Source organism: Balaenoptera borealis (genome assembly GCF_965194805.1).
Source record: "Balaenoptera borealis genome assembly, chromosome: 14".
Lineage (NCBI taxonomy): Eukaryota > Metazoa > Chordata > Mammalia > Artiodactyla > Balaenopteridae > Balaenoptera > Balaenoptera borealis.
This window is the reverse complement of record NC_138875.1, coordinates 70956001-70981748: the sequence shown is the minus strand read 5'-3', so window position 1 is coordinate 70981748 and position 25748 is coordinate 70956001. Positions and strand designations below refer to the sequence as shown.

General features: G+C 46.5%; 1 protein-coding gene across 6 annotated transcripts in view; it reads right to left on the bottom strand.

Annotated features, from left to right (window-relative positions):
* The window catches only part of OSBP2 (oxysterol binding protein 2), a 162895-nt gene that overhangs the window by 115063 nt on the left and 22084 nt on the right, over positions 1 to 25748 (bottom strand). For 5 of the 6 annotated variants that reach the window (XM_082353069.1, XM_082353067.1, XM_082353066.1 and 2 more), the window contains exon 2: positions 9211 to 9419. In XM_082353069.1, the coding sequence (XP_082209195.1) occupies positions 9211 to 9419 (209 nt within the window). Of the gene's footprint in view, positions 1 to 9210; positions 9420 to 10293; positions 10434 to 25748 lie in introns of those variants that run through there. The other variant, XM_082353070.1, reaches the window with a different exon arrangement.

The following is a 25748-nucleotide window of genomic DNA, read 5'->3' as shown; positions in this document are numbered from 1 at the left end:
GAACAGAGCCCCGCCTTCCAGTTCCATAGCCCAGAATACCTAGCCTTGACCTTTCAAAGTTTACCTCCAAATCAAAGCTCAAGCTGGCAAAGTAAAGTGCAGGAGGATCCCAGGAAGATATCCTAGCCCTGCTCACCTTGGGTTCAGGACACATGCTGTATTTTGGAACCAGTGACACAATGAGCTGCCAGCCCCACCTGCATCAGAGGCTTGGCACTCATGCCCACAGATCCTCCAGCAGGTTAACATCTAAATGGCAACAAAGCATAAGCCTTCTGAATCTGGTAATTACAAAGGCAACTGCTATAGTTACAAAGGTTAGTTACAAAGGAAGCAGTTAGTAATCAGGATAATTGCCCTGGCAGGAAAATGATGCTTCAAGCATTTTTTTTTTTTAACATCTTTATTGGAGTATAATTCCTTTACAATGGTGTGTTAGTTTCTGCTTTATAACAAAGTGAATCAGCTATACATATACATATATCCTATCTCCTCCCTCTTGCTTAATTAAAGCATCTTAATGGTAAGAATGTATCAAATGTAGACAAGTGACTTTTTTGTCTACTTTTTTCGTCAAATGACTCTGACCTACTAATCCTCTTATGAAGACCACCTCCAATACAAACATTTCAGAATGCCTATTTTTCTACTGAAATAGGGGGGCCACCTCTGGGATGGCCGGCAGAGGGCCCTGTGGGAAGAGGCGAGGTCAGAACAAACAATGCCCTCGCTGCAAAAATCCAACTCAGTTTCTCTGAGAACTGAGCGTCAGTCTGCTCGAATTGTGCACAAACATTTGAACTCGCTGGTGACCCAGTTACCCTGAGCCTCTTCAGCTAGCACCGATTTACACGAGTCCCTCGGGGGTAGCCGCTGCCATCTGTATGGGTCACAGGATCACATCTAAATCCAAACTGTCAACACCTCTTGCACAACAAAATACCATCCTTTTGCTAAGTTCCTTTCTGGTGGCTCTTGCCTTTGCTAATGTGGACTCTTGAGAATTGACTCCAACTCATACCCCAACCCCCCCCCCCCCACCCTGCAGGCTCCCTGGCAAGGCCAAGCCATCAGAGGTCTCCATCCTTCCAGGACCTCCTGCTCTGTGCCAAGCCCCGCTTCTTCGGGAAGGGCCAGAATTCTCTCCCAGCTGAGGGACGCTAACTTTCCCCTGGGTTCCTTCAGACTCTGAATAAAGCCCAGTCTTCTCTGCTGGAAGCACATGTGTGTCCCCCTTTCTCAGGCACTGCACCCCCTTTTCTAGTTCCCTCACACCCTCGAAGTCACCAGGGAGAGTAAAGGTTCCTTTAAACAAACTTCAGTCCACTGCATTGTTAATTTTGCAGATGTGATAACAGTACCTTGAATTAAATATTAAATGTTTAAAAAAGGAATCATCTTTTAAAGATGCATCCTGAAATATTGACAAATATTCAAAATGACACGGGATTAGGGAAGAGGGTAGAGGCACAGAAACAAGACTGAGTTGATAGCTGGTGACAAGTATGTGCCGGTTCCTGAGACTTCTGTCTGCTTCTGTTTATGTCATAAATTTTCCATAACAACAAAAGGATTTTAAAAAATCCCATCCCTGGGGTTCTGCAGCATCCCTGAGTCCAACTGTCCTACCTGAGGATTTTACCTGGACCTCTTTCAACTGACACGTTTAGTGAGCAACAACTCCACACAAGGTGCTGCTGAAGCTGCAAAGTAAAAGCCACTGGCCTGCCTGCAACAAGCTCTCGGGATGCAGAGGCTGGTCCTCTATTTTGACAAAATCCCCAAGGCCTCATTTCTCAAATTAGGCACAGGTTTTTCTCTCTCCAAACACCAGGGTGGGCATGTGGAATGGAGTGAGCTCAGCTTCCTGTCCTGGCATCGCTGAGGGGAAATCTTAACTGCCCCTCATTCCTCCCTTGGTCTGGATGAGGTGGCCCAGGTGTGAGTCAAGGCAGAGAAGAGTTTGAGGGGAAGAGAGGCTGACTCATCCATGTTTTGGAGGGGTAGGGTGAGGTCAACCCCTCTGTCCTGCAACCTGAGAGACAAGGACCAAGGGCCAGGACACGTCATGCCTCCCACCTGGGCCAGAAGCTTGGAGGGAAGTGCTGAGATCACGAGGGGCTCCAGGCCTGAACACCTGAAGGCTGGACACTGCCTAATCCAAAGGACTCGAAACCAGAAACCGACTTCCCCTCCAAACTAGACATAGATCTGTTTATCTGTTCAGAGGGCTGTGTGGCATGCATGCTCTTGGAGCCCCGAATTCACAGCCAAAGCAAGCAGGGAATTCCCACCTTGAGCTGCTGACCCATCAATGAGCAATGGCTCCCCTCCTGGGGTACCGTTAAATGTTCATCCCGGGGCCACCACAGAAACAAAAGCCAACCCCTCTGGTCAGCAACACCCTTCACCACTATCAGTTTCAATGACCAACAGTTCACACCCACTGTCCCACTCTCTCAGTCAAGGTGAGGACGATGAAGAGAGAGTCTCTGATGAGTATAGTATAGTATAGTATAGTATACTATAGTATAGTATAGTATAGTACTCCCAATATGGACATAATCCCTCTTCTTAGGTGGAGAAAAAGGCTGCACCTACACCTAGAAGAAAGGGGACAAGAATTCGGATACAAGTGCACCTGGTGAACACCCCACACCATCCCCTTTGTCTCTGTGGTTCCAGTGAATTAAAAAAAAATACGTGGTAGGGACTTCCTTGGTGGCGCAGTGGTTAAGAATCCGCCTGCCAATGCAGGGAATACAGGTTCGATCCCTGGTCCGGGAAGATCCCACATGCCGGGGAGCAACTAAGCCCGCACGCCACAACTACTGAGCCTGTGCTCTAGAGCCCGCGAGCCACAACTACTGAAGCCTACGCGCCTAGAGCCCGTGCTCCGCAACAAGAGAAGCCACCACAATGAGAAGCTCACGCATTGTAACAAAGAGTAGCTCCCGCTTGCCGCAACTAGAGAAAAAGCCCACGTGCAGCAACGAAGACCCAAAGGAGCCAAAAAAATACATGGTAGTAAAACAGAATTAAACCCCCATTCCAACTAAAACAACATTGTAAATGTAAACTATATTTCAATAAAAAAATTTTTAAAAACCCACTCCACGGAAAACACGGAATTTGGAAATGGGGGAAGCAAGGCAGCTGCAGCAAGCCATCCAGGAGTCTGAGCAGACCGTGTTTCTCAAAATGAGATCCATGGGGGGCCAGCAGGAGCGCTGCATGGAATGCGTATTAAAAATGGGGGACCCTGGGCACCATCCGATCATCTCATCAGAATCTTGGTGGTCCTCCCCTAAGACTTTTAATGCACTCACCCCAGCAGCCTTTGTGCCCACCAAAGTTAGAGAGAAGTTTTTCAGGGTTTGTGTGTGCATGTGTGTGTGTGTTGTTTAATCCATGCCACTCAATATTTTACTAACTTAATGAGCTCACAAGAGACCTCATTACACCTTCTGCCCAGCTAAGTGGATGCGGCTCCTCTTCCTTGGGACTAAGGGGTCCAAGGGTTAATAGCTTGAATGTGGCTATGTTTTCCCTTTGTCCTGAGACAAGCACACCCCTGTCCCCACCCAGCCTCTGGGGGTGGCCATGGGAGAAGCCATGGCTCCGTGCTTGCAGGGATTTTCTGAGCACTAAGGAACAGCTCTCCCCAACAAGTCAGAAACCCCCAGTTTAGGAAGCCATTCCTTCGAATGGGAACAGTGCTGAGTGGACCAAGGCGAGACCACCATTTCTCCAGGCCACTTGCCTGCCGAGGCACAAAGGCAGAAGGTTTTCCAGGAGCTGATCCAGAGCCAGATTACCCCACCACCACCACTCCCCAGGGACTTATTTCTACCTTGGGGGACCATGGCCAATAGGGACAGCAGGAAAGCCTTCCAAGTCCTAACTTTTAGAGGATTTTCATCTTGAAGCAATAGGATGGCAGGGTGCCCAGATGTTCTTTAGGGTCAGTCCCTAGGGCCACCAGCCACAAACGGCCCCCTCACCCCCTGCTCAAACGCCGCTTTGGTTGCCCTAAGGGCAGAATCTGGGCTGCCTGGGATAATTCCAAGTGCTGGGCTGTGATATCAGAATAGGGCTATGACATCAAGGTGGGGACAGGTCAGCCTGGGGGAGCAGGGCAAGAGAGAGAGACAGCCCCTGAGGGGCTGGATTAGCCCCCCTGGAGGTAAGGCCCAAGAGAGAGAGGTGTCCGGCTCTGGGTTCACTGCTCACAGCCTCCTGGAGCCCCCACTGGGAGGCGGACCTGAAGATATGAAAATGATTCTGAGAGGTAGGTTGCAAGCCAGCCGAACTTCTGGTGCTTCCTTACGCACTAATTTAGGAGCAAGGAAAGCAAACAAACTACCCTCTAGCTCCCCCCTGTGTCAAGTGAAAGGATACTCTCTATTTTCTGACTGAGAAGTTCCACTTTGGACCACACCCACCCAAGTGGGCTGAGCATCAAAGTCCCCCAGGATGCGGCTAAATGCAGGTAGATGAAATGTAGGACGCCCTTTACACTGAATTACAATAAATGAATTTCAGTGTAAGTATGTCCCAACTATTGCATGGGACACATTTACACTAAAACATCTGTGTATGTTTGAAGTTCAAATGAAAGTTGGTGACCTGACCTTTTATTTGCTAAATCTGGCAATCCTATCCAGGAAGAGTTTTTTTTAATGCAGGTGCCCGCCCCCCGCCCCCCACCCCGCCGTCCCCAGTGCTCTCATTCATTCAGATTTATCCCTGCAGAGGGACCTGGGAACCTGTATTATTTTAAAGCTGCCAAGGTGACTATTATCAATAACTACTGCTGACTTTTCTTGAGCATTTGACAAGCCATGTGCTAAGTTCGTTTCATGCACTGTCTAAGATAGTCCTCACAGCCCCTCTAAGGGGTGGTTCTATGATTAAGCCTGCTTTACAGAGGAGAGAAAGAGGCAACAGACATCAAGCACCTCACCCAAGGTCACACAGTTACTAAGCCATGGTTTGAACCCAGGAAAGGTGGCTCCCACTGACTTAGAAATCTTTGAATTGGAAGGACGTTGGGAGGCACACAGTCAAAGCCTCTGGTGGACTGACCGACAGGGAATCTGAGGCTCCGGGAACTCATGCTCACACTAACCAGCACGCCACTGTGCATGCGCATGAGGGGCTGAGCCCAGTGGCAGAGAGCAAGCATCTAGCCCAGGCAGGGGGCCAGCTCAGGGAGGGTTTCCAGAATGGCCTCTCCTTGAAGGGGAAGCAGACCTAAGGGGAAGCAGGGTGTGGGAAGGGGCTGGGTGCTAACGAAGAGGGTTTGTAAGCAGGAGGCTCAGCCTGCAAGCCGGCCTGGCAGCAAGACGGTGTGCCAATGAGGAGAGGGAAAGCTGGACAGGTCTGTAGGGCGGGTAGAACCAAGAAGAGACAGAAGTCAAAACTGCATTTTATTTTCAAATGAACACACAGCAATTTTTTTGTTGCTGCACAGTTCTATGCTTTTTTTTTTTTTTTTTTTCCTCGTCTTTTGGGATCTTAGTTTTCCGACCAGGGATTGAACTCAGGCCAGGGCAGTGAAAGCACCGAGTCCTAACCACTGGACCGCCAGGGAATTCCCCGGTTCTATGCATTTTAACGCATGTATAGATTCATGACACAGCTTCACGATAGGACACAGAACAATTCCATCACCCCCAAAACACTTCCTCATACTACAACTTTGTATCACTCCCTCCCTTCACCCCTCACCCTTGGCAACCACTGACCTGCTCTACATCTCTAGTTTCTGCCTTTTCCAGAATGTCATATAAATGGAATCATACAACTTTTTGAGAATGGCTTCTTTCACTCAGCATAATGCCTCTGAGATCCGTCCAAGTTATTGTACGCATCAATAGTTCATTCATTGTGACTGCCAAGTAGCGTTCCATTCAATGGATGTGCCAGGGTTTGTTCAATCCACTGAAGGACATCTGAGAAGTTTCCAGTACTTTGCTATTAAAAATAATGCTGCTAAGTGACTCCCCTGGTGGCACAGTGGTTAAGAGTCTGCCTGCCAATGCAGGGGACACGGGTTCAATCCCTGGTCCAGGAAGATCCCACATGCCGCGGAGCAACTAAGCCCATGCGCCACAACTACTGAGCCCGTATGCCACAACTACTGAAGCCCACATGCCTAGAGCCCATGCTCCACAACGAGAGAAGCCACCACAATGAGAAGCCCGCGCATTGCAACGAAGAGTAGCCCCCGCTCACCGCAACTAAAGAAAGCCCGAGCGCAGCAACGAAGACCCAACGCAGCCAAAAATTAATTAATTAATTAATTAATTAAAAAATAATGCTGCTATGAACATTTGTGTACAGGTTTTTGCGTGAACATAAGTTTCCATTTCTCTAGGCTAAATATGCAAGGGTGTAGTTCTTGGGTCATATAGTAATTGCATGTTTAGTTTTTTAAGAAACTGCCAAAATGTTTTCCAGAGTGGCTGTACCATTTTACATTCCCACCAGTAACTTATGATGGATCCTCACCAGCATTTAGTATTATCGCTATTTTTTATTTTAGCTGTTCTAATAATGTGTAGTGATATCTCACAGTGATCTAAATTTGTATTTCTCTAATAGCTAATGATAATGAACACCTTTTCATGTGTTTATTTGCCATCTGTGTCTTCTCTTCAGTGAAATATTTGTGCTTCAAGACACCAAAAGGAGAGGAATCCTACCATGTCTCACTGACAGGTAGCATGCGTTACTTTGAGTTGTACCTGAATGTCTGTCCTGTGTCCTTACCCAGAAGGCTAACCCCTTGGGAACACAAGACATGTGGTGCATCTCCAGCCTCTGACCACGCCTAAAGGACATGAAATAAAGGAATGTGAGCCTGAGGCTGCTCCCTCAGGTGTCCCAGACTCTCCTAGAGGAAGTGCAGGCTAGCAATCCCTAGCACTGTCAGCTGAGTTAACAGTACTTCCATACCAGCTGCAAAAGAAACCCCTGCTGCTGTCTGTCCCAGGAAAATTGTTCCAGAATGATGAATCCAGTAAGTGCTACCTGCTACATTATTTTCAAGAAGTTCCTAAAAATGATGCAATGATTGATTGATTGATTGATTTTACTTAGAAGCTACTAAGAGGAAGCTAGTTCTTCCACAACCAGCAATGTTCCCGCACTTGGCCAACGGGGTTGTCCCGAGCCCAGCCACAACACCAGCTACATCATTTGCTACAAGCATCCAAACTGAGACCACAGGTCCTGCTGGGGGTCTCAATGCAGCCTATACCTGAGATGCCCCCAAACACCCTCCTTCACTGGGAAATGGAGTGGTACCCTAGGGACCCCTGGCCAAGCTCAGCATCACTGCTGACACACCCAAGCCACAGAGTGCTGACCCCAAGAAAAAGAGTCATCATGGGGGAACCCACGCTCCAAATGGGTGAGACTAAAAGAGAAGGTCAGACTGATAGCCAATGACCTTCCATGTGCACTGAGAAGCTAGTGCTGGGGGAGAGACCCCAATGCAGGGAGACTGAGTATGGGGCACAATGACTGATGTCACTAGCCCCTCCTCCTGCTTTGTGCTAGAGCTCCTTCCACAGGACTCACTATCTCCCGGACCAGCCTTGGAGACAATCCTAGAGAACAGGGGCTGTGACTCCTTCTCACCTGGAGCCCTGCCTCTTTAAAAAACACACAGGTCTCGGATTCCCTGGTGGCACAGTGGTTGAGAATCCGCCTGCCAATGCAGGGGATATGGGTTCGAGCCCTGGTCCGGGAAGATCCCACATGCTGCGGAGCAACTAAGGCTGTGCGCCACAACTACTGAGCCTGTGCTCTAGAGCCCGTGTGCCACAACTACTGAAGCCCACATGCCTAGAGCCCATGCTCCACAACGAGAGAAGCCACCACAATGAGAAGCCCGCGCACTGCAACGAAGAGTAGCCCCCGCTCACCGCAACTAGAGAAAGCCCACGTGCAATGAAGACCTAACACAGCCAAAAATAAATATATAAAATAAATAAATTTATATTAAAAAAAAAAACCACACAGGTCTATATAAACACACACCTTGTGCTTATAACTTCAAAAGGATCACAGCTTCCCAGTTCTCCCCACCCTATGTGTGGACCCAGTTTTCACCCATCAGAAACCTGCTATTGCTCTGGGCGGGCAAGGCTCTAAGGCCAGCATTCTTAAACAGGGCTGCAGGCATCTACTGGTATGACCCAGGTGGGAGGCAGCGTGACAGTGTCTCAGAATTACAAATGCACAGTCCCACCGACCCAGCAACCCCCCTTCCTGAGACGTACGTTTCATTTATTCTTGTACACACATGAAATGAAATGCAAGGTTACTCACTGCAGCGTGGCGGGTCATAGCAAATTAAAGAAACAACCTAAATGTTCATCAACAGGCTATAGGTTACATAAACTAGGGTACATTCGTACAATGAAGTACTGTACTGTTGTAAAAACAAGGAGGAAGCTTTTTATGTATTTATAGGAAAAAATTCCAAGATATACTATTGCTAAATGGAAAAAAAGCAAGATGGGTGACTGAATTTACTATAAAATAAGTACTTATTTGAATACACATGTAAAGACATAAGATACTGGTAGCTCTGGTTGCCCCTGGGTGGGAGAACAGGGTGGGTAGCTGGGGATAAGAGTCAAGGGCAGACTGCACTGCACATGCTTTGAAACCACTGGTTTATGAATCTTATAAAGACAATACATATTTTAAAAAATGTATTAAAGTAAAAAGTAAAATGTCTTGCTCAAGATTTCTGAGCCGACCCTCCATCTTGGCAAAGACAGCATCTCTGGCTAAATGTTTTTCAATCTCCAAAATGGACCTCGAAAAAAGTCTGGCCTGAGGCACAAGTGCACCATCCTGGTCTCCCACCCCGACTCTGCTTCTGGAACTGACCCACTGCAGCATCCGAAAGTTCTGCTGAAGCCCAGGAGCCAGACTTGTCCAAAGAAAGACACACACAGCCCTGCCCACCTCAACATTTCCATCCCGAGAACTGCCAGCCACCCTGACCACCTAACATCCCACTGTTGAGGATGCACGGAGCTGAGCGGGAAGGGCAAACAGGCACCCTGACCTTCCGAGGTTGGTCTGAACTAGCCTGGTCACCACTGGCCTCCAAACACTTTCAGTTCCCACTCTCTCCAGACCCACGACACTGCACGTACTCCCGCCGCACCAAGCACTCGCTACCTGACTGGCTGCCCATCAAGCGGACAGCCTTGGCCTTGGCCAGCTCCAGGGCGGCGATCCATTGCTGCCGCTCCACCTCTGAGCCGGTCTTGAGGTGGTAGGTCCTGCCCCCACTGGTCAGCACGATACCGCAAGAGTCCTCCGTGTCAAAGTGCGCAGTGAACAGGTTGATGGTGCCACGGCAGGTGTGGGCCATTTCACCCTGATTTCTGTGGGATGCAAGAGAAGGGATGGGGTGAGGCTCCCAAACTCAATAGTCCTAGACTGAAAAAAAGCCTCAGGGCACATCCTTGGAGTCTCAGACCCTTGGAGCTGGCACGGGCGATGGGAAATAAGGCCTCTCGGGATTGACTGGTAGGGATTTGGCTTGTGGGGGGGGGTCTCAGTGGGGAGAGTGGCAGAGGGAGGAGGGCCTGTGTCAGTGCCACATACAGGGCATGCCTGCTGTGGTCTGAACCCTTGCAGACACCAGGAAATGGAGAGGGGTGACTGCCAGCGTCCTACTAGGCAGCACAGACCCCTGACTCCATCCCAGGCTCTTTCCACCAAGTCTCAGAACCACAGAGATGGAGCAGGGTGGGCACCTGCCACTCAAACTGAGACTAGAGACCCGGAACCCCAGGGGGTAGACTTGGAGGCCCCCCGCACCACACCGCCAGGAGTGACCTGGGAACTGAGATCTGCAGAGCAAGGATGCCACCATTCTCCTCTGGCCCCAGGAGATGAAGGCAATGGCTGGGCTGACACAGTACCCCTTGCGACAAGGGACTGACCCTTGGCTGGTTACAACGTCATGGAGCTAATGGTACCAAAGGGGAAGCGGAGGTGACTAAAGTGTGGGCCATTTCCAACTGTGACCAGTGTCTGAAAAGTGAGATCCAACTATCATGACTGGATCTACTTAACTCACTCCTTTAGACACTCAAAGGAAATTCAGACACCACTCTTCCCCTGCCTCCCCCCTGACGTACTAAAGCTCTTTCCACAGAGGATGTGGGAAAAGGAAGAGCAACTGGTCAGCACGTGACCCTGCCAGTGCCGGAGCTCATGTGGCACTCCTGCTGCTCTTTAATGCTCACTTACACTCCCTGGCTGTTCATCATCTGTTACTTCCTTGACTCTTCTACCAGTTCCAAAGTCAGATGACTTGACACTCAGTAAGACATTTATCTTTCATTTGAACTACTGTTTCTGATTCTCTCCTGCTTTGGTTACATTCCTTAGGGAAGATGATATGCAGCTGACCCTTGAACAACATCAGGGGTTAGAAGCACCCAACCCCCTGTGCAGTTGAAAATCTGCATGGTGCTAGCAGAGAGTGAAGAGGGTTCAGAAGAGGTGGTGGAGGAAGAAGAGGATGAATGTCGACCACAGCATCAGGACCAGCCACAGCAGCACCGAAGGAGCCTGTTTCACAACCTTCTTGCTTCAGTCTTCCAAGCGACCCCAGCTGGCCACCAGGAAGGGGACCCTGTCGCTGACTGGACTTGCCACGTCCCCTCCCAGGGAAGGGGTCAACGTGTCTTTGTTCTCTCGGAGGGTGGTGGTCCCCCCATTGCAGTGGGAGAGCAGATACCAATGAAGGTATGCGCGGACCTGAGTAGCGCAAGGTGTGGAGCGTGCTGGAGACAAACCTTGTGCACCTCCCCAGATTCCCTCGACCGCCTCCTCTGTCTCTCAGTCGGTGCCTCCTCCTTGCCCAACTGTCCCTCCACTTCTGGACTCTCATAAAATGACAGTGGGAAACGGGAGATGGGAGTGAATGGGGCAGATACATCCTCCCTCCACTTGCGCCTCTGCGGACTGCTGAGTGGTGTGTTTTCTCCTCGTGTGTCTTCTGGAGGAGTATGTGCGCCAGGCCCGCTGTGTCTCTGCCGCTCGCTGTGAAGCGACATCCAGCAAAGGAAACGTACTGCATCATTGTCACTTCCATCTTCCCACTCCCCATTTCTGCTTCACTGCCCTTCGACTGCATCTCTCAAAGTGTCAACTTTTTTTTTTTGACATCTTTATTGGAGTATAATTGCTTTACAATGGTGTGTTAGTTCCTGCTTTATAACAAAGTGAATCAGCTATACATATGCATATATCCCCATATCTCCTCCCTCTTGCATCTCCCTCCCACCCTCCCTATCCCACCCCCTAGGTGGTCACAAAGCACCAAGCTGATCTCCCTGTGCTATGCAGCTGCTTCCCACGAGCTATCTATTTTACATTTGGTAGTGTATATAAGTCCATGCCACTCTCTCACTTCATCCCAGCCTACCCTTCCCCCTCCTTGTGTCCTCAAGTCCATTCTCTACATCTGTGTCCTTATTCCTGTCCTGCCCCTAGGTTCTTCAGAACCACTTTTATTTTTTTTTAAGATTCCATATATATGTGTTAGCATACGGTATTTGTTTTTCTCTTTCTGACTTAATTCACTCTGTATGACAGACTCTAGGTCCAACCACCTCACTACAAATAACTCAATTTCATTTCTTTTTATGGCTGAGTAATATTCCATTGTATATATGTGCCACATCTTCTTTTTTTTTTTTTTTAAACGTTTTTTTTTTTTTTTTTTTAATTTATTTATTTTTGGCTGTGTTCGGTCTTCGTTTCTGTGCGAGGGCTTTCTCTAGTTGCGGCAAGCGGGGGCCACTCTTCATCGCGGTGCGCGGGCCTCTCACTATCGCGGCCTCTCTTGTTGCGGAGCACAGGCTCCAGACACGCAGGCTCAGTAGTTGTGGCTCACGGGCCCAGTTGCTCCGTGGAATGTGGGATCTTCCCAGACCAGGGCTTGAACCCGTGTCCCCTGCATTGGCAGGCAGATTCTCAACCACTGCGCCACCAGGGAAGCCCTGTGCCACATCTTCTTTACCCATTCATCTGTCGATGGAAAGTGTCAACTCTTTAATCCCTGCCTTGGGCTATGCGTTCTGGAGGACCTTCACACACACAAAAAAATGTCCACAGGCAAGAAAAAAAATTGACAGGCAACAAGTTTTAACTCAGACACATAGAAAGACAAAGGCTACTAATGTGGAGCAAAGCACTCAGCCTTGTATGAGACTTCTGTTTAACGCTTGCTCAAGCTGACTCTGATTCACTTGGTAAATTCCCCTCCGATCTTCTAAATTCTAATTTGGCAAGTACTTCCTGTGGGTTACCACATACAGGAATTGTGCTAGAAACTGGAGAGGTGGTAGATATAAAGGTAAATAAGACACATTTTCTGGCCTCAAAGAACATTCCGCTTTGTGAAAGAGACAGGCCCATAAATTGCAAGGTACTATTTAATAAGCAGAGGGAAATAAACTCAAAACAAAGGGGGTGTTCGCTTTATAAAAATTCATTGAGTTACACTCTTGTAATTTACCTATTTTTCTATGTGTCTGTTACACACATACAATATATTGCATGCTACATACATATCAGTTGTCAGTTAAAAGCTGGCTTTAAAATCAAAAATGAAAGGATAAACTGCCGGTGGTTGGATCTCAGGAAACAGAATGACCCTTTCTTGTCCTAGAGGGGTCAAGGCGTACACTGGAGCAGTGTCTCAAACAGTGAGGGACTCTGCCCAAGCACAGACTAGGAGGAGGGTCAGGCTAACCCAGAGCAGCGGCATGGGGGAGCAGCCAAAAGAGAGGGTCCAGCCAAGGCCCGAGTTGATGATGGGCATAAAAGTGAACTAAACTGTGTCCCCCAGGGAGATTTATTGAAGTCCTAACCCCCAGCACCTGTGAATGTGGCCTTATTTGGAAATATGGTTTTTGAAGATATAATCAAGTTAAGATGAGGTCATTAGGGTGGGCCCTAGTCCAATAAGACTGGTGTCCTTATAAGAAGAGGAACAGACACAGAAACAGGAGGGAGGCAGAGATGGGAGTGATGCATCTACAAGCCAAGGAATGCCAAGGATCACCAGCCAACATCAGAGGCCAGGCGGGCCTGGGACAGACTCTCCTCCAGGGCCTTCAGAGAGAGCACAGCCCTGCTGACACCTTCACTTTGGACTTCTAGCCTCCACAAGTGTGAGACTATACATTTCCTTTGTTTTAAGCCACCCAGTTTTTCGTGCTTTATCACGGCAGCCTAGGACACTAAACACAATGGCTGAACAGATGGGTGGAGGAATGACCTTCTGGAACCTCACATGCAGCTGAGCCTGTTCATCAGCTGAGCACACCAACCACAGGGCTGCACCTCGCCCTCCACACAGCTCCCGCCTAGAATACTCAGCACCACGGCACCCACACGGCTCCTCTCCTTACTGGAGCAGCCCTGCCCCAAAGCTGCCCGTCCCGCTCGAGCTTTCCCCTCTTCCGACACCATAGTGGCTAGACAGCCAAAAACAACCTGCATCAAAGATTCCAAGGAATCAGTTTCCACCGACGACATGCATTCACACAAAACCTAAATGTGGAAGTGAGCAAGAGGAAAGGCATCCATCGTGGTGGCAGGAACTGCGACAGAGGGCGTGTGCTCTGGCAGCCCCAGATTCCAGGGCTCCCTGCAGTGGTGTCAGCGGTTCGCCCCGTCACAGCAGAGGTGGTGAGAGTCTGGGGGCCCAGACTGCTCCTGACTCCTTCCAGCCCGCTCCTCCAGCCCTCCCAGCGAGTGGGAAGTGACCCCGCCCCTGGCCGCACAGCCTTCTGCTCGCGCTAGCCAGAGTCATGTCTGCTGTGCGTGGCTGAGTCCTGACCCAGGCACCTCCCCAGAGGCTACATCATCTTGGAATGCAATCCTGTGACTGCAAACAAGGTGTGATGTTTGCTGTCTGGGATCCCTAGCAACCAGGCGAATCCTGTGTGTTTGCAGAGGTTTTGAAATCTGGATCTAGAGATGCAAAACGTACACTCGGAAAATGCAAGCCACTGATTGGGAGAGTTATTCGCAATAAATGTATCCAACAAAGAACTTGCGTCAAGAAAATATAAAGAACTCCTAAAATCAGTAATAAAGAGGCCAGCAATCCAATTTCAAAATGGGCAAAAGATTTAAGCAGGCACTTCCCAAAAGAGGATATCCAAACGGCTCATGAACGTACAAAGCAGTGCTCAATGTCATCAGTTATCAGTAAATATACACATGCCCCACGATCCAGCAATTCTGCTCCTACAGAACTCCCCACTCGGGATGTGCACACGTGTACATGTTCCAGAACTTCCACAGCATCTTCCTAATAACCGAGAACTGAAAACAACACACACATCTGTCCACACTAGACCGGATAAACAAATGGTGGTTTATTTGTTTGGTGGTTTATCCGATGGTGGTGTATTATTATATAGCAATGAGAATAAAAGCATTAGAACTGCACATAACAACCTGCAAGAACCTCACAAACATAATGTTGAGCAGAAGTCAGACACCAAGAGGACGTATTGTGTGATTCCACTGATAAAAAGTACAGTAACAGGCAAAAGAAAGCTCTGAGGTGAGAAGTCCAGACGGCAGTTACCCTTGGGGGAGCAGTGACTGGAAGGGGACATGGGGGGACTCCTGGAGGGCTGGTCATGTTTTATTTCTTCAGCGGGGCAGAGCTTATTCAGTGTGTTCATTTTGTGATTTGCCCACTTTCCTTTCTGTATATTGTACTTTATTAAAAGTTTACATTTAAAAGTACAGGGAGGCGGAGGGCCGGGCGGGACGGAGGCCGGGAGGCCGGGGCGGCGGACGTGCAGCTCGGCGGGAGGCGGGCGCCCGGAGACGCGGCTGGGGCCCGCGCGGCCGGGGCGCCGTCCCAGGGCAGGGCTGCCCGGCCCCGGCCCCGGGCCGCCTGCGCTAAAAAAAAAAAAAAAAAAAAAAGTACAGGGAACACATCCTACCTCCACGGAGAGAGGAAAAGGGAAGCTTTGCATTTGGGATCCTCCCAGACTTTGCCCTATGTATCTCTCCTTTTGGCTGGTTCTGATTTGTATTCTTTACAATAAAACTGTAATCAAAAAAAAAAAAAAAAAAGTACAGGGATGGGGGGAATTCCCTGGTGTCCAGTCGTTAGGACTCCGTGCTCTCACTGCCGAAGGCCCGGGTTCAGTCCGTGGTCTGGGAACTAAGATCCCGCAAGTCGTGTGGTCAATAAAAAAGAACAGGAATGGGGAGAATTCTCTGCTGGCAGTGGTGGCAGCAGCAACAATTGGTTCTCAGCGGCAGTAGAGGTAGCAGGGCCCCGGTGGCAATGTCCTTGCCGGGATGGTTCTGTGACACGACTTTAAGCCTGGATCCGGCTGCCCAGCCTGCCTTCTTCTCACCTCTCCTCTGAGATCTCTGTTCTGCCTTTCCAGGGATCCTGTGAGCAACTGAAGATCCTTCCAGTAAATACTTTTTTTTTTTTGGTTTAACATATCCAGAGCTGGTTTACTGTTATTCTCAACTGAGAACCTGCTGGTACACGTGAGCAGCAGTCACAGAAGGGATGTCGGAAGGTGGGGAGGGCAGTGAGGAAGGTTGTAAGAGACGCGGGCAGGAGAAAACAGCAGAGTTCAGTTCTTCTGTCTCTTGGGCCAAGGGGATGCTGTTAGGACCCTTCCAGGTCTAAGTAATGAAGCTCAGCTGTTTGTTCTAACTACCCCATCCCGAGGGATTACCTTAGAAGTGTCTCACACAGGTTAGTCATTTAAGGTGTGACAAGAAAGGCAGGAATGTCACCTCTCTGTTCCAGATGCGGAAGGTGAGCCTCGGAGATGTGGGCAGCTCAGTGGAGCTCCCAAAGGGGACCGCGCCACTAGAGTGAGGCCCACCCACCCACAGCCCTGCCTCTTACCCACAGGGCCTCACAGATTTGTCCGCCAGGCTTCATGTGTGCTCTCAAAAGTCACCAAAGCTGGTGGGATGCCTCTATTTAGAAAATGCTCGACATGGCAAGTGTCAGACGTGGCCCATCAAACAGAAGCATCTACAGTGCAGTGCTTGCTTCCGGAGATGAGACCATCACTACCAGACCTGACCCCATTTCATTTTGCTTCTGGCCTCATTCTTTGCCATTTAGAGTTTCCCTTGAGAAATGTTAAATGCTGCCACAAGTTCTACAGGAAGGATATTTCTAATGTAATTTTTAGAATAAAAACTAAAAAGGAGACTCAGGATCCATCCTCCAGTTGCTGAAATTCACGAGGCTACATTTTTACACAAATGGAGGATGACAGTAATTTATAAAAGACAGCACACTTATCAAGACAACTTATATCCAGGTAGTACCTCACTTTCTGTAAGAGTCTGTCACAAACATGAGTCTTCTGATCCCTGCAAGGGCCCAGAAAGTGGGCAAAGCAGACATTGATTTGTTCAGCAAATATTTATCAAGTATATTCTATATGGCAGGCACCTGTAGGAGGAAATTAGCCTCATTTTATATCCAAGAAAGGAGAGGAGGCCAGGAAAAGGTAAATCATGTGCCCCCATCCATAGAGCTGGTAAACAACAAAGCCAGCACCAGAACTCAGTTTCTCTGCCACCAGCACAGGGCTCTTCTCAAGGAGAAAACTGGGGTTTCCATCCAGAAAAAATGTTCTGCTTTACCCAGTCATTGTTTGTATTTGCCGCTTACAAGATAGAACAGAAGTTCCGTGAGCCACAGACCTGGCCTGTCTTGTCCCTACACACGTGACACATGGTGGGAGCTCAGAGATGATGGGCTGGCAGAGTGAATTAATGCATGCGTGTTACATGCAGAGGAACAAACCCAGGGAGATGATCCAGGCTTGGCCCACACCGGAAGTTCTGCCGACCTCACACGCTAAAGGTGGAGTAATGGGGGTAACACCACCCCACTCTGTCAACATCACTGACTGAAAATCCATTAGACGCTTTTTGTGGTTCCATCAAAATATCAGAATATCATGAACTACTCAGTGACACGTAAGGTGGTTCTTCAGATTATTAAGTGGAAAGCCTGTCACAGAATATTACGCAAATGCTTTAGATCTCAAATTTAGACTAAAAAGGTCTTGTCAAGTAGAAAATGGATGAATGTTTTAATGGCTGAAGCAAAAATTAAAACACTGTCTGATGTGGTTCTACATGTGTGTAGAGGAAATATTTAAGACAATTATGCTGTAAATGGGGGAGTGTAAAGGAACTTATGAGGAGGTAAGGTCTCTATACTTCACTAAAACTGGTAAAATGACATCAGTAGACTGTGATAAGTCATGTATATGTAATGTAATATATAGAAGAACCACTAAAAAAGTTATCCAAAGAGACATACTCAAAAACACTAAAGAATGATTAAACATACGGTGACCACGTGACCCAACAATTCCACTCTGAGGTATACACCCAAGAGAAATGAAAACATATGCCCACACAAAAACTTGTACACGAACATTTATAATAGCATTATGCATAACAGCTAAAAGGTGGAAACAATACCATCAATGAATGAATGGACAAAAAGAGTCATACAATGGGGTCCAACTTGGTTGAACCTTGAACATTATGCTAAGTGAAAGAAGCCAGGCACAAAATTCCACATATTGTATGATTCCATCCATATTAAAGTCCAGAATAGGGAAATACAGAGAGACAGAAAGGATTTGAGTGATTGTTTAGGGCTCGGAGCAGATGGCTGGGGGCGCACAGGAGTGGTAGCTAAAGGGTATGGGGTTTCTTTTGAAGATGATGAAGACGTTCTAAAATTGACTTTAGTGATGGTTGTACATATCTGTGAATATATTAAAAACCATTAAGTTGTACACTTTAAGTGGATTATTTGCATGGTATGTGAATTATCTCTCAAAGATTAGAACAAGAATAACAGCTGTAATACATTAAAAGACATCAAGTCAAGGAGTTCATAATGAAGCTGAAAAAGTAAGTCATCAGTAACCTTGGAGGGATGCTAGGGACCCATTTATTTGTGTGATAATTGGTGAATAAAAGAAAGCATGGGGCATTTTCCTACCATTTCCATATTAACTAAACCATTGGGTAACCTAATGGTTGATGAGGGGAAGTTTCTCTTTATAGAACTATTGCCTCTAATAACTGAAAAAGGCAATAATAGAATATCAGCATTTTGCAAACTGTAATAAACTAATGGGTCTAGAAAATTGTCAACAATGGCCTCTGATGTTTGTGTGCATATGTGTGTGTGAAAGAGAGAGAGAGAGAGAGAGAGAAGGAGGGAGGGGGGAAGGGGAGGGAAAGAAAGGAAGGAAGGAAGGGAGGGAGGGAGGGAGGGAGGGAAGAAGGAAAGAAGGAAGGGGAAAAGAAAGAAAGAACCAGCCAATACATGCCCCTTTTCAATATACCCATGAACCATTCTGCCAGTATAATTTAATCTTACTCTGATGGAATCCCTAGCTATCAGTTTACAGGAAATAAAGAAGATAGAAGAGTATGATAAATAACATTATGGAGATGCAATCAGCAAAATCCAGTTTGTGTGAAACTACAGAACAAATGACCCCATTTCTTCAACAAATAAATTGCAAGGGGAAAAAGAGAAAGAGAGAAGAAGAACCCATAAATCAAGAGAGACTGGGGAGCCCCTTCCCCTTTCCCAGGAGAAACTAAGCTGTGGGGATTCAGACAGTACAGCCAGGCCCTGTGGCAGAGGGGTTTGGCCAAGACTGCCACCAAGATCAGCAATACCAGCGTCGAGATAACTCAGCCAGCACGACTGGTTGAGCAGGAACAGAGGAGATTTGGCCAGCGTGACCAGGAGGGTGTTTTCATACAAGGGACTAAGCAAATAAGTAAATATATTGAGGATAATGGGAGCCAGATCTCTTACTGTCAGAGTCTGAAGTTGGAAACATGGAAGAGAAAGGTAAGAAAAAACTATATCCACAAAGAGAGCCTAGAAGCAATAACGCCCCAATGACAATGAGCACACCTAGCACCCAGTGTTTGGCTTCTAGATACCATTTTCCACTAAAAGGAACCAGGGCTCATTGGAGAAATGGCAGATTCCAGTACAGAAGAACCAGGATCATTCTGTTGTACAAAAAAAGGAAGGAGGTGTTCAAATAGGGAATGTCAAAAGGACACAGGAGCCAGTTTAAAAGGACTCCTCTTACCCAAAACCAGGACAATTTGAGTGTCAAAATAAATGATAATTACAGATAACAACCCATTGGATAATCTAGAAATCCATGGGTTCACACTGATATAAATAAATGGATAAATTGAAAGCTCTTCTTTATAGTACAATGCCTACTAATAAATATGGAAGGAATGATGTTATTAGAAAATCACCAATTGGCAACCATCACCAATTGGCAACCAACAAAGTAATAACGGATTCAGGCAAGAATCACCAAAGGGTGTTAAAAATCAGTTGGAAGGGACTGCCCTGGTGGTGCAGTGGATAAGACTCCGAGCTCCCAATGCAGGGGGCCCGGGTTCGATCCCTGGTCAGGGAACTAGATCCCATATGCATGCCACAACTAAGGAGCCTGCCTGCAGCAACTAAGACCCAGTGCAAGCAAATAAATAAATAAATATTTTTTAAAAAATCAGTGGGGAGATTTGTTGATGAACAGGGTTTTACATAGCCTTAAGGTGTCTCCCCATAAAAATACTTTCTAATTAGTCATTAATTAGTAATTATAAAATTAACTTTACAGTGGAGAAACCTGGCAAACACCATCTTAACCAAATGATGATCACTAGTGGTAGGACAAATCAACATCGTGTGCCTCCTGATATGATGCACTGTGAAGGACACAGTATGCATCCTGTGGTATTTCTGCCACAAATGCAGGACTTGAATCTAAACATAAGGGAACACCGGGTAATCCCAAATTGAGGCAGATTCTACAAAGTAACTGGCCTGAATTTATCAAAAACGTTTAGCTCATGAAAGACAAGGGAAAATGGAAGACTGTTCCAGACTGAAACTAAAGTGACAAGACACAACAACCAAATGCAATCTATGATCCTGGAGTGGATCTTCTACCTCGAAAGGACATTATTGGGACAACTGGCAAAATATGAACAGGGTCCACGGATTGGATGGTAGCTTTGTATCAGTGTTTACACTGTGAATATATAGGAGAATGTCCTTGTTTTAGGAATACACGCTGACGTATTAAGTGATCCCCGGCAGCATGTCTGAAACTTACTCTTAAAGAGTTAAAAGGGACCTCCTTGGCGGTCCAGTGGTTAAGACTTCGCCTTCCAATACAGGGGGTGCAGATTCCATCCCTGGTCAGGGAGCTAAGATACCACATGTCTCGCAGCCAAAAAACCAAAACAGAAGCAATATTGTAACAAATTCAATAAAGACTTTAAAGATGATCCACATCAAAAAAAAAAAATCTTAAAAAAAAAGAATTAAAAATAGTATGTATAAATATAATATATAGAGAGAATCATAAGGTAAACGTAGTATATTAACAATTGGAGGACCTGAGGGGTGGGTACATTGAAGTTCTTTCATAACTTTCCTCTAAGTTTGAAATTATTTCAAAACAAAATATTTTTTAAAATCTGAGGAGAAATATCAACAATTGCAATGAATGGACTCTATTTGGATCCTGATTTCTGGAAACTCTAAAAAAGTTTTAAACTAATGGGGAAACTTTATTACAGGAGTATATGAAATCATGCGTGTAAAAATTTTGAAAATTGCAAAGCACTATAGAATTCAAAGAAACTTTCATTCAATAAATATTTATTGAATGCCTACAAAATTTTTTTTAATTAAAGAGAAATCAATGGAGAAATTTTAATATTGACTGGATATTTGATAATATTAAGGAATTATTGTTAAATTTTTAGGCATGTTAATGCCATTTAGGTTAATTTTTAAAGAAACTTTCATCTCTAAAGAGATATATAATGAAATATTTACAAATATTCATTATTATTAAAATTGTTTTTTAACTTAATTCTTAGAATTAAGTAAAAGATGTCTGTGACTTACTTCAAGTTAACTGAGGGTGGGGAGGCCATAGACTGACCTTACAGTGAGACTGGCTAACACTGGGTGATGGGCCATCATCTACTTTTATGCATTTGAAAATTTCCATAGTAAAAAATAAAATCCATCTAAAATCTATCGCATTTTAAATTCTTCCCTGTGTACAGCAACGGCCAACAGCAGCGATGAAGGACTTTGGTGACGAGCCCCCGTGAGCCAGCGCACAAGGCTATGCGCTGAGTGTCTCAGGAATCAAGGAACGCGATGACGGGTCCCTAGGGCACAGGGCGGGATCTATTTTGAGCACAGTCCTGCGCCTACACATTCAGGATACTTGAACGGATTTGAATTTTTTAAATCAGCACACAATCTCTGTAGCTGCAGCCACAATCTACAGGGTGTCCCAGCAACCTAGAATCTTCCTTTTACAAGTGATCTGTGAGCTTAAATGTTCAGCAGCACTAAAACATACCCCCTAATAATGTTACACCAAGCAAAGGAGGCTCTAAAAAAGAAAATCAGTTACCAAGACAAGAGAAAGACTGAAATGCCAGGGATTAGAAGTCAATTAAGGAGACACTGAAGTCGAAATTTAACACACTAAGGACAATTACAAATTTAAATGCACATATTACTACACGAGTTTATAGAGCTGATGGTGAGACTTAATTTATTCAGGAATTCTACTTCTTCCCTTCATGGGCTCCGGTATTATAGGCATTGACGTTAATATTAGATGAAATAATCTTACGTAAAAGTGACTCCCACCAAGCTTCAATGGAAGCAGAAACAGCAGCTCAGCTCCTGTCAAACCGTGACAGCAGCCTGCAAAACCAAAGTCCCCACAGCACAGGCACAGACTCCCAAACGGAGGCCGAGTTTAAAACAACCATCACCCCTGCAGGGCACGTTCATTCTTTCGTTCAGTCAAAGTGGCAGGGCAGGCCCTGGGGTCAGATCAGTGAGCAAGACAGATGAGGTCGGGGCCTCTGTGGAAAGTCTATCTCCTGGGCCTTCACAGCATCCAGCAAGAGTGTGCCTTCTGTCTCCCCTCCAATATTTGGACTGAACAAGGGAAGGGCCCTGTCAGCAGAGAGGGGTCTCCCCCCAGCACGGTTCCTCAACTCTAGAAAGATAGTCCCCGGCATGACTACCCCCGAAAGAGACCTCAAGTATGTCTTCTTCATCCTCTGGCAAATCCAGCCCTGCTTTCCTTGACTGGATCGGTTAAACAGGAGTGTGGGGTTCAACAGGAGGTTTTCACTCGTTATGCATTCACTGTTAGAAAAACCCTGACATTCAGAACATCCCCTTCACTTACGAAAGTTTACCAAGTGCTTCTTCACGGTTTATTTCAGACAGCCAAGTAGGGCCGTTTACGGATGAGGAAAGTGAAGGTCACAAAGGTTTGGAGCCCTCCTCCCCCACTGGGCAGAGCTGACTTGTATAACTAAGAGGATACAGTGGAAATGACAGAGTGTGACTTCGAGGGTAAGTCAGAAAAGACATTGTGGTTCCTGCCTGCTCTCTCTTGGATCACTCCCCCTGGGGAAAGCCAGCTGCCATATTGTGAGGACACTTTGGACAGGTCCACAGAGCTAGGAATGGAGGCCTCCGGTCAACAGCCAGCACCACTTGGCCAGGCAAGTGAGGGAGCTGCCTGCCTTAGAAGTGGAGCCTCCAGGCCCAGTCAAGCCTTCAGATGAGTGTCGCCCTCATGAAATCATCCCCAGCCAGAAGCCCTCCAACTCCACCTGCTCAAGAATTCTTTTTTTTAAATTAATATTTATTTATTTATTTGCCTGCGCTGGGTCTAGTTGCGGCACACAGGATCTTCGTTGCGACATGCAGGATCTTTAGTTGCAGCATGCAGATCTAGTTGCCTGACCAGGGAACGAACCTGGGCCCCCTGCATTGGGAGCGTGGAGTCATAACCACTGGACCACCAGGGAAGTCCCTCACTCATGAATTCTTGACGCACAGGAACGGTGAGATGGTTATTATTGTTTTAAGCCACTAAATGTTGGGTGATTTGTCATGCAGCAATAGATAATACACAGGGACACCAAGCCAGCCTCTCTGAAGATGAAGAGTATGGCCACATGGAAGGGATAAGTCCAGCTGTGCAGGACAGAAAAACACCCCAATGAGGACAAATGCTGCCTGGAAACCCACCTCAGCTCAACAGAGGAAGAATTTTCTAACATTCAGAATTATCTCAGGAACACCAGTTTGTCTTGGAGATAAAGGTTTATTCTCTGTCACCTGAGAGGTTTGCCCAAAGCTCGTGCTGAGGGGCCAGAAATGCTACAGGAAGAAGTCAATGAACAGACAGATGGTTGGACCAGATGACCTTTAAGTTCCTTTCCTACCTAGACATTCTCCCACCACTAGCTTCCCAGGCACCGATGACAGGTCTGTCCAGTGTGTGGCCAGCTAAGAGTTACTGAACACTGATCTAACGTGCAATGGGCCTTCTAGGAGGAAACAACTGAAATATGATCTACTGGTCCTGCCCTCAAGCAGCTGCACATGCCCACAGATGACATATCACTCAGCCCACTTGTTCAAAGTGGAGGAGGGTCCCAGGTGCCGCTGCCTGAGGCAGAGCTGTCCCGGCCACCTGCGGATACGCAAGCAAGAATAAACCCCCCTTTGCTTTAAACCTCTGGGTTTGGGGGTGATTTGTTTTGGAGCTGCCTGATCCAGGAGGAGAGTGAGCTGAGGACCCAGTTCTAACTCTCTCTCCTGTCAGGATGGTCACAGAGCCCACTGTCATCAGAGTGTGACCGTGGAGGAAGAGGTGAGATGATCCTGGAGAGGCAGAGATGAGGCTGGTCCTGAGGGTGGGTGGGCTGTACGGGTATGGGATGAAGGGAAGGTGGAAAAGGAGGCTCCAGTGTCGAAACGTAGAGGGCTGTCAGCAGTCTTGTTGGCAACCTAAGTGTCTGCTCTTGATCTCCACCCACCTCCTCTTAGGCTATGGCAAACACTCTGTGAGAAGAGGACTCTGTAGCTAGTCACAGAAGCCTAGAGATGTGAGAAGGGACCTTAGCGGTCTGCCTTCTTAGATTTAACTTCCCATGGTCCCAGATGACAGAGTTGCAGCTGGACCTTGAAGATGACACGTTGTCATATTCAATGAGTGTCCGTGTTTTTCAAAAGGGTTTGGTTTTCACCTTCACATATATGGTCAAATGATCTTTGAGAGGGGTGCCAAGACCACTCAATGGGGAAAGGACAGTTCTCTTCAACAAATGGTGCTGGGAAAACTCGATATCTGCGTGCAAATGAATGAAATTGGACCCTTAACTTACACTGTATACAAAAATTAACTCAAAATAGATTAAAGACCTCAACGTTAAGACCTAAAAGTATACAACTCCTAGAAGAAAACAGGGGAAAAGCGTCATGACCCTGGACTTGGCAATTGGGACTACGTCAAATTTTAAATGTTTGTACATAAAATGACACAATCAAAAGAGTAAAAAGGCAACCTATGGAATGAGAGAAAAATATTTCCAAATCATATATTTGATAAAGGATTAATAATGAGAATATATGGAGAACTCCTACAATTCAACAACAAAAAAATCAAGTAGATTAAAAAATGGACAAATGACGAATAGACATTTCTCCAAAGATAATATACAAATGGCCAACAAGCACATGAAAATGCGCTCAACATCATTAATCATCAGAGAAATGTAAATCAAAACCACAAGGAGATATCACTTCACACCCATTAGGATGGCCATTATTAAAAAAACAAACAAACAAACAAACAAAAAACAGGGACTTCCCTGGTGGTCCAGTGGTAAAGAATCCGCCTTCTAATGCAGGGGACCTGGGTTCGATCCTTGGTTGGGGAACTAAGATCCCACATACCACGGGGCAACTAAGCCCGCATGCCCCAACTACTGAGCTCCAGTGCCTCAAGGAGAGAGCCCACACGCTCTGGAGCCTGCACGCCACAACTAGAGAAAAGCCCGCGCACTGCAACGAAGACCCAATGCAGCCAAGAAATAAAGAAAATAAATAAATAAAATAAATAAATATTAAAAAAACACAAAGTGTTGGCAAGGATATGAAGACATTGGAACTTTTGTGCATTGTTGGTAGGACTGTAAAATGGTGCAACCATGATGGAAAACAGTATGGAGGTTCCTCAAAAGTTAAAAATAGAATTGCCATATGATCCAGCAATCCCACTTCTGGGGATATATCCAAAAGACTTGAAAGCAGGGTCTCAAAGAGATGCACACCCATGTTCTATTCACAATAGCCAAGAGGTAGAAGCAACCCAAATGTCCATTGACAGATGAATGGATAAGCAAAATGTGGCCTATACATACAATGGAATATTATTTAGCCTTAAAAAGCAAGGAAATCCTGTCACATACTACAGCATAGATGAACCTTGAGGAAATTATGCTAAGTGAATTAAGCCAGTCACAAAACGACAAATACTGTGATTATTCCACTTTTATGAGGAATCTAAAGTAGTCAAATTCATAGAAACAGAAAGTAGAATAGTGGTTACCAGGGGCTGGGGAGAAGGGGAAAAGGGGAGTTGTTTAACGGATAAAGAGTTTCATTTTTACAAGATGAAAAAGCTCTGATGATCTGTTTCACAACAATGTGAATATACTTAACACTACTGAACTGTATACTTAAAATT